The 17,089-nt window shown below is 41.7% G+C and overlaps 1 protein-coding gene across 15 annotated transcripts in view; it reads left to right on the top strand.

The window, feature by feature from the left end:
• Positions 1 to 17,089, top strand: part of LOC102199017 (latrophilin-3) — a 263,343-nt gene that overhangs the window by 86,820 nt on the left and 159,434 nt on the right. For all 15 annotated transcript variants that reach the window (XM_005743033.1, XM_005743035.1, XM_005743038.1 and 12 more), the window contains exon 4: positions 14,358 to 14,571. In XM_005743033.1, the coding sequence (XP_005743090.1) occupies positions 14,358 to 14,571 (214 nt within the window). The remainder of the gene's footprint in view (positions 1 to 14,357; positions 14,572 to 17,089) is intronic.

Here is a 17,089-nt window from a genome sequence, read left to right on the forward strand (position 1 = left end):
GCGATGTCACTCCGCAGCAGGCGACGGCATCGCATCGCATGCCATTTTTATAGGCCCGCTGCAGATGTTTCCCAGTTGCACGTTAGATCTGCGCATACAATGGGGTGCATTCTGTATCGAGGTCACGGTGGGGATGGCGGGGACCACCCTTCAACTGAGCGGTCGGGATTTAAATCCTAGCCTAGCCTCCCATCTGACGCATTACTCTTATCATGGATGAGCTACATGGATGAGGAACGATGTATCTTTAGGATACCAGAGGATACCAGAAGACAATATCTGTAGACTATTATTTATCATGTTTATTGCACAAGCTCTGTAGCTGCAGTGCAAGCAAATACAAGCATAAAGGAATAATGTTAGCTTTTTGTTATTCTTTTATTTAGTTTAGGAGTTAACAATCCAAAATATAAGCTGGTATTGGCCCCAGAGATGTTGCAGGGCGCCCTCTGCTGGACACGACATGCAAAATCAACCCTCATAGCATAGTTGAAGGGTGTTTCTCATGCATCGCCTTTAGAAATGCCGATACCGATTTATTGGCAAGTAGCTAATATCGGCCCGTATGTCGAGCCCATCAATAATATTTTATTATCTTTATTTTATTTACCACCTCACGTAATTCAGAGCCAGAACCACAAATCATGTACTTTCACAGGACTTAACCAACAAGTTAGCACGTGTCCAATCAACGTATCTTTTATCTTATATCTTTTATTCATGCATATCCAGCACAATACTCTGCCAAAACAGGCCTTTTCTTTTTTGCATTTAACTATTGTATTTCACAAAGGCGCATAGTCTCGCCTGCATGTTAATCCAGCAAGCAGTGAAGTAGTTCTTAATATTTTTTGCAAAACTTTTTCCATTAAGCATTAAATTGTGAAAATTTTCGTGACCTTTCTAAGATATGTGTGAGAAACCTGAAATTGTTTGCAGGAGTTCAGCCTAAAAATAATATATGCAACCACTGAAGCCTTTGTTTCCCAGTAACAGGTTTACAGAGTAAATTAGTTGTTATTTGAGGTGCCATCCTTTCTCGGTGTGATATTGTAGCACACATCGCAGCTCCACACCTGCTCGTGCGAAGCCATGTATGGCGCGTTTTGCCCCAAATCTCACGTTCCCTGCTATTTCATGCGCCTTACACTTGTTGTCAGCTCTCAGTGTGCCGCATGTTAAGAGTTGTAGCCGGATGACTCGATGCGTGAGAACCGCGTACACGTTACTTCATACATATTCAGAAGTCATTATCTCCGCACAATAACCCCACGTCTGATACCTGTCATTTGAAATGCAGAAGAAAAGACGATCAAAGGAAATCATCATAGCCGCGTGTCTCAGATGTAGCGTAGCCACCCAGGCTAATTGCAGCAGCAATGCCTTGATTGCATACATGTGGAATGAGATTACTTCTTCTTCGTGGGTGGTTAAAGAATCACTTTTTTTCCCTTCTCTTTTTTGTTTTTGGCATTCATTTCCAGCAGTAGATTTTTTGACTCCAACACCTTTTATCTCACTTTTTCCTTGTTACTTTTTTCTTCTTCACAAATCCACACTTTCCATTCTCTTCCCTTCTGTGTCTTTTTACTTCTCAACTGGCATCATGTCAGTGCAAACCATTTAGCTTTGCTTCGAGCTAGCACAATCAGCCCTTAAGGCACCGTGACCCAACTAAAAGAGACCTTCTTTCTACTAGAGATGTGCGGTCTTGGTGGGGGATGGGGGCGGAGGGGTGCTAAAATGTCCTCCGTGTTTGGCTCGCGCTATCCTGCAGGACAAGCTGGTGCACTGTGAAGGGACTGACGCCGCTGAATCAGCGCTACACACTGTCGATGGTGTTTTAGCCACGCAGGGAGGAGGTGTAACAAAGCAAGCGGGGGGCCCGGTTTGAAAATTGTCATCCTTGAGCAGTGTCACATCCTTTAGGCGTACGCACCAGCACGATTCCCCAGGGTGAAACACCCATTGGATAATGTATTAAAATGGGCACATGCGCACCCAAACACAAGTGCACGGCACACAAATGAATACATCACAAGGGAGGTAACAAAAGCAGCCAGATGCAGTTAAGTGCAGATACAGACAGCTTTTTAATCTGCTGATATCATCCGGCACATCGAATTGCACCACAGTATATAGGGCAAAACCCCCACCGCCATCCCACCCACTCCCCCTTTTTCATCTCACTGTTATTTGTACTTATTCAAGTATCTTTAAGATGCATATTCAGATGGCTGCCTATAGCTCAACTAGCTTAGGTACTGCATGTGTGAGAAAAAGGATCTTTTTTTATTATGAAAGCGACTCCACTGATACACATAATGGGACAATAGAAAGTCTCTGTTCACCTACAAACATAACAGATGCATATGCATGAAATTACATTTTAATTTTGTCATTTAAATAATTTCTTGTTCTTCATTATGTGCGTAAACATTAGAGCACCCAGCTTTAATTGGTATTAATTCATGCTTTTTGCCCTCGGATATTACACTGCGGTGTAAAGAAAATAAATAAAATACTCGCAGAAGTGTGAGAAAGAGAATTGGCTTAGGTTTATTTCCAAACGCGCTCTGCCACAGAAAACAAATCACCACAATGTAATTCAGACTTGGGTCCTTGTACGAGGGTGCGTTTGATAAAACTGAATGCAAACAAGTTCACGCAAAGAAGGCGACGAGAGCGAGACTCCGTTTGCTTGGATTTGTCTTCAAATGGCAGGAAATTGAAAAATGTTCACCCCGACTTGCTACAAATTCCAAATAAGGGCATATTTTTCATACCGCCTTAATGACACGCTCAAAAGGGAAATTACATCAACAGCCAATATGCTGTTTTATGTAAATACTTTACTCTCTTTCTCCTTGTTTCCAATTCAAACACACATTTGTCTTTCTCAAGCTACAGCAAATCACAAACTGCCGTGTGAACAGCAGATATGTTGCAGCGGCGGTGGTCGCTGTTGTTCTTCAGACTGCTGTGCACACCGTTCAGGATAAACTCGTATGAAATCTTAACCTCATTACGATCACAATCAACCGATTCAAAAATCAGGATTGAGCCAAAAGCAGAAAGTTAATATCAGTTTTGTTGTGACAGCTGGCGTTGTGCTAACCTGGTGGCCACTGTGTTAGTGCTGGAGTTCAGCTCCATTTGCTCTCAGTATTGCACTATTAATACAGTTATAATAAGTAGAGCCCCAGGGATCCATTCAGACAGTGATATTACCTGGGTTCCTATTCATTACATGAGAAACACATTTTCTGGTGTTCTGTCATCGGTTGGTGCTATATTTTATGTGAAAGGGCCTTCTACAATACTGTGGGTTGCTATGGAAATGAATGAAGTGCACTCAGGTGTTCAGATGAATGGTGCTGCCTAAAATTAAGCAATAGATATAGCAAGAGATATTCAAGCGTCCTTTAAACCAGAGTGTGTATGCTGAGACCACAGATTTGAAGAATCAACCCAGTTTTATTTATGTAGCGCCAAATCACGTTGGTAGTCGCTTTAAGGTGCTTAATATTGTGAGGCAAAGACCCTACAATCAGATGACCCCCTATGAACAAGCACTGGGCGACAGTGGGAAGGAAAAACTCCCTTTTAACAGGAAGTTTTTAACCTATGGCAAAAACCAGGCTCAGTGAGGGGCACCCATGGGGGAAGACGGGGCAAAAGACACATTAAAAAGTCACTTTTAAATTTAAAAGTAAAATTTAAAAATGTAAAAGTAATTTATGATTTAAAAGCAGAACTCTCTTCATGGTAGGTATGAGCTAAATAAAGTAATATGGAATAATAATAACTGGATATGACAACTGTCTGGTTTGTCATCCAACACGTTTGTTGATGGACTCACACTTTAACCCTTTGACTTGAAGGCTTCAAAGATGTCACCACAGTTATTTTTGAGACAAAGTAAAAATAAACTGCTAGCATTTAACCAACAAAAGCCTGAGCGCAGGCAGGTTTTTAGCACAGTTGTCTACACAGTAACAGTTACTTTCAGCTGCTCCATTATTCACAGTGGGGTCCCCACAGCAGGTAGCTCCACACATTTGATTTGGCAGATTTTTACGCCGGATGCTTTTCCTGATGCAAACCCCCCCAAGGGATTTCTGTCTCCTCCTGGGAACAAACCAGGGATCTTTTGCTTATTAGGCGAATGTATAAACCACTACGCAATTAACTACCCTGTGAGCCGTATTATTTAGCAGAGAACAGCATTGAAAGGTAGCCTAAAACGATCCTCTTGACCAAGTCCATGGTCAAGAGGATCGGACCACTGATTGGAATTTAGTCTAGCTTACCAGATAGCATGGAGTCGGCCTCAAGAAGGCCCCTTTGTCACCTGTGTTGGCTTCGTTTTCAGCACAGGCTCATGGCAGTTTGTGAACTTGAATACTGATCGGTATACTTCTTTGTTACCAATGTCACCCAAGTGACAGTCCACAACCTCCGGCAACCACTTAGCAACCCCTCCGGGAATAAACATTTTTCCCTAGTAACAGGAGGTTGCCAGGGGGTCAGCGCCTGGTGTCCTAAGTCCCGTGTGAGTGAGGCCTAAAGTTTAGATAAAGCTCATGGTTTGTTTGTGGTGAAATGTAATGGTTACCGCAACTTTCGGAGCTTTGTTTCTTCACTTGCCATGGTCAGGCCTCCCTGCTTTTCTGAACAAAATATATACCTTAAACACGAAATATAACTCCAGTACTTGCAAATTTGTGCCGATAAAAAATAAAACGTGCGTGAACACTGAAAAACAGATTAGTTATTCGTGACTTTTTGACATCTTATCAGGAGACTAGCCTATCATCTTTCAGTTAAAAAGTGTCGCTGCTTGACCACAACTAGATTTTAATGTCTCATAGTGCAGTAAAAAAAAAAGAAATAAGTTTGCTTCTCTGCTCCTTCACTTAAGAAAAGGATGGTATCTCTTAAAACATACTCCTCAGGAAGAGCAGATGTTATGGGAGTGACCATGGAAACAAAACATTTCGTTTAAACCTCATAATGGTTTGAAGTGAAAGACTAAGTGGTGACAGCGATTACTGCATATGTCACTTGGAGTTATATTACCGTCAGTTTATATTAGCAACAACTGTGTTTCAGAATGTGATTACATTAGTAAAGGACTGCTATAAACATGGGTTTAAGACAAGTACAGCCCACCTCCACCCCAAAAAGAAAAACTGATACACCACTTGTACTTGCGTTTTCCTCGTCTGAACCACCTTTCCTTGAGAAGTTCACATTAGCAAGGTTGCACTGCAGTTTGTCTCAGTTCACCGTGCTAAACTTAGCTAAGCTGTTGCCTCCAGTACGCTGCTGGGCAATTCCATCTGATGATATGGAGCAAAAGAGGAGCAAGGGAAAGACCTCTTTCCCCGCACACAAGGCAAAAATCAGGCTGTTGTTTCTTTTCTTTGACCTCAATTACTAAGGGGGCATGTGTTGCTATAGGGGCATGTTGAGTCATGTCTGCTCTGGGAGGTGTGCGAGTATCTCCTATGTGCTTGTGTGACAGGGATTGTGTTCATTTAAGACTAGGAGGCAGCGTGCAGTAGGTGGGGGCCAAGATGCGTTAGTCTTGGCTGCGATGTTCCCTTGAGTGATGCCGACACATCTGGGAACGTTACAGGAAGGAGGGGGAGTGCGGAGAGGAAAGGAGAGGGAAATGGCAAAACGATGTCAGAGGCGAGGTGAACAAAGTCGGGCTCGCTGGGATGAGCTGCCGCCACGGGCGCAGCCCTCTCTGCAGGCTCACTTCTGGGTTGGACTGTCTGACAAAAGCGGGACCTCTGCGTGATTTGCATGCAGGAAAGGAAATTGGAAAGAATTTGTACTAGTACACTTGCATGATTACGGCTTCAAAATGACAATCGCTATTATGTGTCATCATTGTTCACTGATTTTTAGAGACAGACTTTTTTTTTTTATTGCACCGTCACGTAAACAGAACCCCTCTTTAACGTCTTCACGTCTGTCCGAACCTTTGCACGAAAATGCAATTAGCCCTCATTATTCACCTAAATTCAGTGCATGTCTCAAAAGAAAAAGAAAACATATGAAAAAAGATAGTTGTACCAAAACAACACAGAATTAAAGTAACCATGCACTGCGTTCACCTTTACATCCAGCTTCATTCCTGGAAATTACTCTGTATAAGTTCATCTTTGCAGACAAATAATTTAGTCTTTCACTCCATTCACTATGCCGGCATGGTAGATGTGAATGGTAGACATCGGCGTAACTTTGTGCTGAACATTCGGGGGGTCAAGATCTTTGTCTAAATAAATAAATAAATCTGGGTAAATTCCCAGATGATTAAACATGCAACTATTTTGCTGGTAATAACTGAAACGAGTAAAGAAAATCAACAGCCTATTTATGCAAGATAATTCATAATGTTATTGGGGGTTATATTGGTTAGGTCTGATTATTGAGGGGGTCATAACCCCCCTAACCCCCCTGGAAATTACGCCCCTGATGGTAGATATGAATAAAACTCTCTATTTTCTCTGCGACAGTTTGCATACAGGACAGGTTTTCTCGCTTTTGAAAAAATAGATTCAATTGAGTTTTATTTATGCAGTGTCAAATCACAAGTACACTAACCTTAAGCCACTTTATACTGTAAGATAAAGACCCTACAACAACACAGAGAAAACCCCAACAATGAGACAACCCCCTTTGACCAAACATTTGGCGACAGTGGGAAGGAAAAACTCCCTTTTAACAGGAAGAAACCTCCGGCAGAAGCCAGGATCAGGGAGGGGCAGCTATCTGCTGTGACCGGTTGGAGTCAAGGGAAGGGAGATGAGACAACAGGCGCACTGTAGGAGAGAGCAAGAGATTAATAATAACGAATGATTAATAACGATTCAGTTTCTGATTAAATATCTTTGACGCTGTGGAATCTTATTGGTTGGTGATTTCAGTGCGTCTTCTTGAGCTGGATGGATGCAGTGATGCGCTGTTGATGTTTTACACTTGCGACCATTGCATTGTTTTTCTTGGCCTTTATGCATTAATTATACTCTACCTGGTGTCTTCTCAGGTGGTTGAATAAGTTATAATGCGTGCTGCAGACACACAGCACCCTTATGTGCAGTCTGCAAACATGCAATGGTGCTAAATCCAAAGTATTTCTATAAAGATCAGCTTCAAAGTAACGAGCTCTTTGCCTTTTTAGTTTTGCGAATGTCTCTCATTTTTAACATCACTCATCCAGACAGTTCTACGAAACTTCAAGCGATCGTGGTCATGGAAAAGGAGGTTTTGATCATGTGACGACTTTCAAAACAACCTAGTTAATCTCAATACAAAGCAAAGAGTTCGTACAACGCTGCGAGAGAATCGGGGGCAAGCTGCGGAGGATTTGACCTCAGACTCTAATGTTGTAATTTGCACAGTAAAGTGTTTTTTAACGCAAGACCTCGATGGGACTTGCTTCCCATTTCCTCATTCTTTTCTTGTCATGGTTACGCACTTAATGAATTGGAGTAGTGATTAATTAAATGGAAGTGCTCGCTGGATGGAAAGACACTTCACCTCTATGTTCTGAGTATGTGAATCAAGCCTTTATGGAGTGATGAGCCACTTGTATTTGTTACCGGCGTGTGCAAACATAAGGCTTCTGTCTGCTGGAAGTATATCACAGAGAGAAGGGGAAGCTGCTGAGCTCTGCAGATTTCGCTCCACCTAGTGACCAATTTATTAACTCTTACAGTTATTAACTTGAACTGTGTCAATACTGCGTTGCGGTAGGAAAGAAGAAAATCACTTCCAGTGATTGCTGCGCCGTGGGTTGCGTCAGACAGAAGGTGCACGCGGCTTCTCATAAAAACATCATCACCACGTGAGGAGGCCGAGCCAATAAGCTGGAGTAGTTTATTACATCTTCACCGTATCTCTATCCCTCAGCACTAATTTGTTAACACCGAGGACCTCATTTCGCTCCGGGCAATCACAGCCAGTTTGACTGACAGTTTACAAATTTCCACTGAAAATGAGAAAAAAAACCCAAAACCCCACCATCAGTCTTTCCCCCCCCCTCTGCTGGAATTTGCAAGTTCGTGGTGTGTTGCCAATTAATGTGCTCAAACGTGCGCTGTTGAACGGGAGCAGAGGCAAAATGAATGGCTCGTTCATTTGGCGTGGTGAATGGATATCTGGGTGCTGTCACAATGACTTATGCTAATTGTGCTTAGCGGCATCGTTGGTCAGTGTCAAAAGCCATCAAGTCGATTTGAGAAGTTTGTCACGATCATCCCCGTGGTGGGCTCATGGATTTATCATTACGGAGGTGTTATCCGTCATCCCGGCTGCAGGTTTCGATAAAACGCCTTATTGAGTCCATTTTTTTGGGGTTGTTGTTGTTTTTCAAGTTTCAAAAACTTTTTGTCCCGGAAGTTGTGTGACCGCCTCGATCGCACACGAGCCTCGCATTTTTCACGCTCAGCAGAAAAACGATGTTTTATTGATGCCGTTCTCTTAAGCGCTCCATCTGCGGAGTTCTTTGACAGTTCAGTTCCTGGATAATTTTGCACTCCCCCATAAAAAAAGCCTTTGAGATTTCTCCTGCCTTGGGCCATATGTAAACGTAATTTATTTGGGAGAACAATTTGCCTGAACTGTTTCTCACTTCAAGATAAATAATCCCTCATGCATTATTGAAGAAGCTATCCTTTTCCCCCCCCCCCTTTTCTCCCAAGCAATTCACTGAAAAGCAGTCTTGTATGTGTGTGTGAGACTTATTCCACCCCCCCCAACCACTTCAACTTCATGCCCACCAGAAAATGTCATTTTTTGCAAACTAAGAAGTCGGTGTGACAGGCTCCCATTGGTCTAATCAAATAACAGGATCCAGATTCATGCGCTAATTAATCACTAGCTCTGGGGGCCGGACCCATCCAGTGATTCTCGGTGGAAAACGAGACATTTGATCTGTTGAATCAGCTCCCTCGCCATCTCCTCCCCTCTCCTCCATCTATCTTACATTAATTCAATGAAGTCAGGAGTTCATTTGAATGCAAACTCCCCCCCGCCCAGTTTAAATTGTCTGCTGCTGAAAGCGAGCCTCTTTTTAAGAATAAAATGTTAAACTCTTACATATTCATAGCCTAAACATCTTTTTCTCCCTTTTTAAAAAAAAAAAAACAAACTAGGAACATATTTGGCTCTCTGCCAGATTCTGCCTAATTGTAGAGCACATGTTTATTGGGAAATTATCTCCCGCGTATGAGCTTGCACTCTTCAGCTGAAGCCTGCGAAATGATCTAAAACTCTCTTGTTAGGAGCCGCACATGTCCCCGACATCTGTTTTTCCAATTGATGGTGGCTCATTTGGTGGGGTTAGGGGGGGTTCATTGTAAATGTGTGTGGTGGTCGACCTTAATTGCGCCTGCCTGACATGTTTTCTTGGGAGATGAAATGGAAAACAAGCCCCCGAAGGACCCCTGTTTTGTTACGAGTGCTGACTTTTAAATGTCATCGTTCTCTGTCTGCTCTTCAGTGCCTCGCGGATCGGGTGGGAAGGCGATGGGGTCTGGGCTCAGTGTCAGTGACCCGAGAATGAGCTTTTTAACAGCGAGATTTCTTAGCTTGCTGTCTCACCATTTGCCACTTGCAAACCCGCAATCAGGAGGCCGAAGCCCCCACCCTCGGGGTGATTTTTAAAAGCTCTGCGGGGGTGCGACATTTTCCAAATGACCATTTTTCTGTCTGACCTTTCTGTTGACCTTTTTGGCGAGTAATTGCAATTTTTGAAATATTCATTTGTGAGTTATGTCATTTGCAAGCATCGTGATTAAAAACACTGCTCGCATAAAGGCGGTGGAAGTATCCAGCCCTTTACGCTTTGCTTACCCCAAATCACTTCTTTCATATATATATATGTATGTGTTCAGCAGAGCTCTTGTCAAAGGAATTATCCAGGGAGAATCTGCAGTGGAGAAAAGAGATCCACACTGCATATAAATACACCTCTATTAGTTGAAGAGAGGGAAAGCGAGATGAAGTGAATAGAACATGGGAGCTTAGGGTAGAGGATGGACTTTCAATAAGACTATTTCGATTTTCAATAGATCTGACAATGATGTCTGCAGGTAGACGGGGATGCGTGCAAGCAGGGCGAGATGACGGCTCTGGCACCTGAGGAATATGAGCCCTATCAATCACCGCCTCCGGGCACAAATGTAATTACACTACAGTTGTTGACTAGCTGGGTAATCTGAGACATCACTGGCCTGCTTTTACTCGCCTGCATTAGGGGATTGCTGGTGCCCATTTACGGCATCGTGTTCGCCGCTCTCTGATGTTTTTTTAATGTTTCTTTCGGGGGGGATGCTGGCATCAACTGAGCCCTTGGCTTAGCGCTGCGATGAGGTTTGAGAGAATGACTCTAAGATTTCATAGCAAATCAATGAGATCGTATTTATCGAGATTAATGCAGACTATTCAATAGGGCCTCTTTTTTTTTTTTTTAAACTGAGGCAGCTCTCAAAGTAAGCATGCACACTTAAAAGCAGGAGGATAAATAAACAATTAATTCTTTTCAATCAAAGTCAATTACACTTTCGACATTTAGCTAAGTGCACCTGCCGTATTCATCCCGTGTTATCCCCCTTGCTCTGCTGTTGTCACTTTCAAAGAAGTTTGGTGTGATCCACAGCGCTGCTTTTCAGGGGGTGGAATAAATATTCCCATTAAGAGGGAGATAATTGATGGCTTTCATCGCCACTGAATATAACAATTCCAATCGGTGATATTTCAATGGCAAGAGTGCTTTACTGTGTTGGGGCTTGAATGATTTATGAGACAAAATGAAATGACACAATAATGAGGGACTTTGTTGTTTCACCTCGCCGTGTGCCTTTGTGTTTTCTCTGTTTAGCTCCAGGGAAAGATAAAAAGTGGTACTTGGATGACTTTTTAAACTGCTAATGGTAGAGATTGTGTCCCCTTACATAAATACGGCATAATGATCTATTATGGGACACACACAGTACTGTGCAAAAGTCTCAAGCCGACCCTCATTTCTTTATATTCCCCTGGGAAAATGGGAAATAGGTGCAGCAATTTATTGGAAAGAACAGTTCTAACAAGCTTGAAAGTCGATATTTGGGTTGACCAACTTTAGTCTTTAAGTCAGCCTGAACTCTCTTAGGCACGATATCTTGTAAGTTCTTCAAGAAGTCTTTGGGAATAGTTCTCCGTGCTTCTTTAAGGACATTCAAAGCTCTTCTTTGGATGTTGGTTGCCTTTTTGTTCGGTTCTCTATCAAGACGATCGCAGGCTGCTTCAATAACATTGAGGTCTGGGGATGCTCGTCTATGACTGATAGCGTTCATTGTGTGTTTTTCTACCAAGGCATGCTTTTGCTGCATTGGCAGTGTGGTTGTGATCATCCTCATGCTGCAAAATACAGCCTATCAGATGCTTTCCAGATGGGATTACATGTTGGATCAAAATGTGACTGTACTTTTCATAAGTATAGACCGCTGTATATGTTGATGATGACTGTTGCCACTGATTTTCAGATGCAGCTCTCGGGTCCTCTGTCAGGTCTTTTCTGGGGGGTTTTCCCTATTGCTTAAGGACATTTCTAGTCCAGTTTCTTCTATTTTTTTAAAGACACACTGCAATCCATGCTTAGATATTCCAAGTTTTCAGTTAATAGCTCTTTTAAAATCACCTTGTTGGTTCAAAACTACAATTTTATTCCTGTGAAACTGTGTTATCTTTGGCATTTTTCACAGACTCAACTGAATAAATTGGAACAAATGTGTTTTTGCAACCTAGCTGATAGCAACAAAGTGCCTAAAGATACAATTTAAAATTCTTTGCTAAATTGTCAGTTGTGTGTAGACACAACACTGGTTCCTGCCTTGAGTTAGATGTGTTTTTATGCTTGAGTGATTCATAGGTCAAGATCTGGGCTGATAATGAATGAAAAAGAAACCTGGGGAACTATTGCTAAAGACTACTTTTAAATAAATCTGGGTCTGTGGAAGCAAATTAAAGAAATGAGGGGTGGCCCAAGACTTTTGCACGGTACTGTATCTGCACAATGTGGATTCCATGAAAGTTCACTGTGAAAATACAGTAAATTAAGTAAATCTACTAATTTACTGTAATGCACAGTAATACAATTATATCCACAAAAATCTGGCAGGGTTCTGTATTAAGCTGTTTGATTTAGGTTATAAAGAAAGGCATTTACTCAAAGTTATTCCACTGGCTAAAAAACACCCACCACTACATTACTTTTAAAAATGTCTTTTATTTTTAAAGTGTTCAGTGTTCCTTTCATATATTTGCATTCGATGGCACGATACCATAGGGAAGACGCGAGAACAAAGAGTTCTGCAACAGATGGTATGGCCCCCACAGAGCCTTGATCTCAACATCAACCAATCCGTCTGAGATTACATGAAGTGTCAGCTCGACATTGTTGCGCCTAGCTGTTTTAAGATATGTAATTAAACATGATAAGCCGGTCTGACTTCAATAAAGCAGCAGTACTGGGAAGAGCTGGTAAAGAAAGAAACGAGCCGTGCGCGGCGGCACAGCGCTGGACGAACTTGAATGTAACTTCCGTCAGAAAACCGTCATTGTTAGTGCTTTGCTTTGTTTCTTGTGTGAATCACAACCAAACAATGAGATGGCTGCAAAAGGGTGAGGAAAAACGAGAGAGCGATGGATGAAAATTGTACACTTCACACATCTCAGACGCAGCTGTTTATTACTTAAGCATTTGCCGCTTCACACCCAAGGTGATGGATGCCATAAATATATATTTAAAACTGTGACAAAAGGTTCAGTTATCTTGGTTTGTATGCTATCACCTATTCTAGGATTTTCATTAGCAAATAACACTGGTTTGTGCTTTACAGACAGGTACGCTCTGTGATCGTGGATTTAAATAACTGTGACTGCTGTGGATCCTTTCATTAATTGTCTTTTTTCAGGAGTTTTCAATTGCGTGACCTTAAAAGTAAGAATTTTTCCCATTTGAGCTTTTTAAATGGAGACTTCTTGTATCTGCAGCAGTTGCACTCGACTTGCTGATGGCGTATTTATGATATGATTGAAGGCTGCGGAGGAATGATTAAAAGGACCTTGTGGTGAGATTATTGTCGCTGTTGTTGTTTCCAAGGTCAAAATGAGCTCGTGGTAAATGGACTGCACTCGCATAGCGCTCTTCTCCATTCACATTCATACATAGCTCTTTATTGTATACATACTGTCACAAACACACACGAGTGACACATTGGGGCCACGTTTGGAGTTTTAGAGATACATGTGGTATCACCCACTCTCGTTTTCACATGTGGATTCACTCCGTGTGCCTCTTTTTCTCCATCTGTCCTCCCTGATGAATGTCTGTGTTCCATGTCATCCAGCGCTGGCTTTTTCAGTTCAGACACTCGTCTGAAAGGATGTTTATAGAAATCCATAACTGCCACAGTCCTCCTGCAGTCACTCAGGCCAATGTTTACGCTTCTCGCTCATTTTTTATTCTCGCTGTAAACACAGAACTTCTCCAGACTGCTCTGCACATGCCGTGTTCGTGCGCGACTGTGAATCTCCGCAGATGTGCGTGCGTGTCAGAGGAAAGGGAAAAAATGGCAACCTTTGGACGGCCGCCTCTCAGCCTCACTGGGGTCTCCCGGCCATTTTGGCTCTGCAGTAAACAGCGGATTTTTGCCAATTTGACTCCCACTTTTGGCTTGAGGCACAGGGCCACCTTTTGACCTCTTGCCTCTCGCCTTTGTGTTGTCTAACTGAAAGGCATTGTTTCACCTTAAAAAACAAAGAATCTGGCGCTTCTTATGATTTATAGATTTTAGTCTAGAGGGAAATTTCAACAATTTACTTGGGCAACACTCTGCTGTGGATCCTTTGCCTTTGTGTTTCTGCCTGTCTCTAATTTCTCAGTTGAGTGCCCATGTAATGAATGTTTATTTTCTCACAGCCAAAAGCAAACACCGTGTCCATTTCCTTATGTTTGATCTGTGTAGTATCTCCGACTCTCTCTTTCGACAGCTCCTGGCCTCTCCGGGGCCCCTGTGTTAGCGCTCATCCTCCCACTCCAAACAAGCAGCGTCCTAACCACCCACACTCTCTAGAAAAGGGTGGCTAACCTCTTCACCTATGCCTCTGTGTCAGACCTTTTGATTGTATTTTCCTGCAGTAGTATACACTTTTTTTAAAAAATGCAGGTCTGAGCTAACCACAACTGCAGGATGAAGTTGCTTTAACACTTATTTGTAGAAATATTTTCACCAGTAAGAAGAAAACGGAAATTCTCACACACTGATTTATTTATTTATTTTGTATTCTTTCAGCCTTCAGTCGAGCACCCATCCCCATGGCGGTGGTGAGGAGGGAGCTGTCGTGCGAGAGCTACCCCATTGAGCTACGGTGCCCGGGCACTGACGTCATCCTGATCGAAAGCGCCAACTACGGCCGCACTGATGATAAGATCTGCGACGCAGACCCAGCACAGATGGAGAACACACGGTGTTACCTTCCAGATGCATACAAGATCATGTCTCAAAGGTACGGACATAAATTTGTCTGAATTGTAGTAAATATTCTTAATCGGCTATATAATTAATATTTAAGAGTTCAAGCTGAATTAAAGCAATCAGCTTTGCCATGAAACTTAATTTCACACTGAGGACTTAACCAGGTTAAAAAGTGATGAAGTAAAAAAAACTTGAGTACTTCCCCGTAGACACCTGTGTTAAAGGTTCCTGCTGTACAAACAAACATGTTTACAGTTCAGGATGAAAATGGTTGTAGCTAATTTTCCTTTTCATAGCTGCATTTTATTTTCTATGAGGCTTAAAATGTACATTAAGGGCTGACAGGTAAATGCAAACACAGGTGGCTATAGATGGTTCTGCCTGTTAGTTTTTAGGTCAGGAGAGCCAAGTAACTGGACTACTTTTCTTCATGGGTGTTGGTTCTGTTTGGAGAACCAACCATTTTAAATACTGTTATGTGACAAATAAAGTGGGAAGTCTAAGAAGTCACATTTGCTGAGTGAAAATCTAGCATCTTATTTGTTTCTTAACACTAATTAGATCCTATTAGTGTCTATGTAATTAATCTATAGAGTGTATGGATGCAGCTTGCTAGCAAAGTTAACTGTTAGTGTTAGCTAAGTGGTAGCATTAGCTTAGCTAGCAGGCTAACTCTACTTAGCTTTTTTCCATCTAAAAGTGGTCACATCTGTCCACAGAAACTTTTATAGCAATGGTCATAAATCTAACGCTGAGTATTCATTATGCTAGAAGACAAAATCATAGATAATTTGGAGGCTACATCCATATTTTATATACAGTCTATGGAAGCTACAGCTACATGTAGCTACAGCTACATGGGAGCTGATATAAATAACCTAAAACCGCCTTCCCACTGAAAGCTTATTAGCCTACTTTGCTAGCTTTCACTTCATTGTGGGTTACAAACTTAACCGTGCAGTGTGTTCTCCAGTCTACTAAACAGGAAGTAGTCAAAACTGTACATACTTAGCTTTAGAACGAAATTACAAGATCCAAAAACCCTCCTACACCGTTTCCAAGAATTGTGGTGGAAAAGGGTCATAATGACAATTGAAAAATATGCATAATAGATGCAGTATAGTTATGTTTTTTTCTATCCTTGAATGAAAAAGAGAATTTAAAACACATTCCCAGTCTATTTTCTTTCTTTTATGCAGCATCGCTAAAAGAAATCCAGGGCCACGATGCAAGGTCTTTTTATATGCACTCATTTTAAAGGTGTATTGTTGACCACAGCAGATGATGATAATAATAATAATGATAGGTTGTTTGGGCTCCCATTCAGAAGACTAGCTTGAGACTATTTGCATGCATGAATATGTACGTGTTCACACACAGGCATGCTCAGAGGAAACAAATTGCTTTTTGCTCTTAAATAATTGCCATATCTTGAAAACATAATCAACCAGTCTTGTGTTAATGAGAAATACTTTAATTCACACCTGAGGATTGCTGATATTTAATAAAAAATTAAAAATGTCTTCTTTTTGAAACATGTTTTCTTAAAAGAGTAGCTTTTTTAATATATTTTACTTACTCCCAAGAATGTACACACTTTATTTCAATACTATTTGGGTCTGGTGTGGGACCAGCCCTTGAGATTTGTTAAAAGTATAAAACAGAGCTCCAAGTTAACAAAGCCACAAAATGAATGCAGAGCAGATTATTAGGGTAGGGTATAGTGCATACACTTTTCTCTGTTATGGATTAATTTGACTGAGAAAACCAGTGAGCCACAAGCAGCATTAACCACAAACCTTACCATACCTGGCTGCTAATCTGTGCCAGCCATAAATTTAAACTGACACAAATCAATGATCATTACAAATAATATGAACAGGTTATTTGTTAAAGCAGAAGAAACATGTGTGATGAGTTTCACTGCCAGAAGTGAGCTTTGTTTTCAGAGTTATGAGCCTGTTGTGCAGAAACCGGGACATGGAGGCCTATTTGTCAGACCAGAGAGCGAGGATGCTCTTACTGTACTTCGGCTTTTTGCGTGTAATAGATTGCTAACATTAAGGCAATATATAAACAAGTTTTCAGTGTTTGAAGCAAGTTGTATGAAAGCAGTGAACGGGGAGCTCAGGGAGAGTGCCGAGTGAATATACATATAGTCAGTCTTTGGTGTGTTGTTGACTTACTGCAGCACTTAAGAGCAGAATAAAAACTCCTATCTGCTATCATTCTAAGCATGGTTTCCCTTGCCTTTGAGGTCAAAACACCCTTGAGCACTCAGAAGCGATGGACTTTATCTAAATTGCTGCTCTGCATTGACTTTGTCTGCCTCATTTTATTTCCAAAGCTGAATGTATGTTCACCTCTACTTATTTCCAGAGCTTTAGTTCCAGATTGGTCACGGCCCCTTGAGAATACTAATGGACGTTTGGGCTTTATCAAACTATTGCTCTTTGCTTTTTAGTTTGGTAACACAGAGTTCAGATAATCAGCTGTGTGAAAAGCAGCCGATGCTAAAACGAGGTAGTTTGAAACATGTTGTCAGATAA

This window comes from Pundamilia nyererei, unplaced genomic scaffold (genome assembly GCF_000239375.1).
Source record: "Pundamilia nyererei isolate P.nyererei 1_Seehausen unplaced genomic scaffold, PunNye1.0 scaffold00126, whole genome shotgun sequence".
NCBI classification, from domain to species: Eukaryota; Metazoa; Chordata; class Actinopteri; order Cichliformes; family Cichlidae; genus Pundamilia; species Pundamilia nyererei.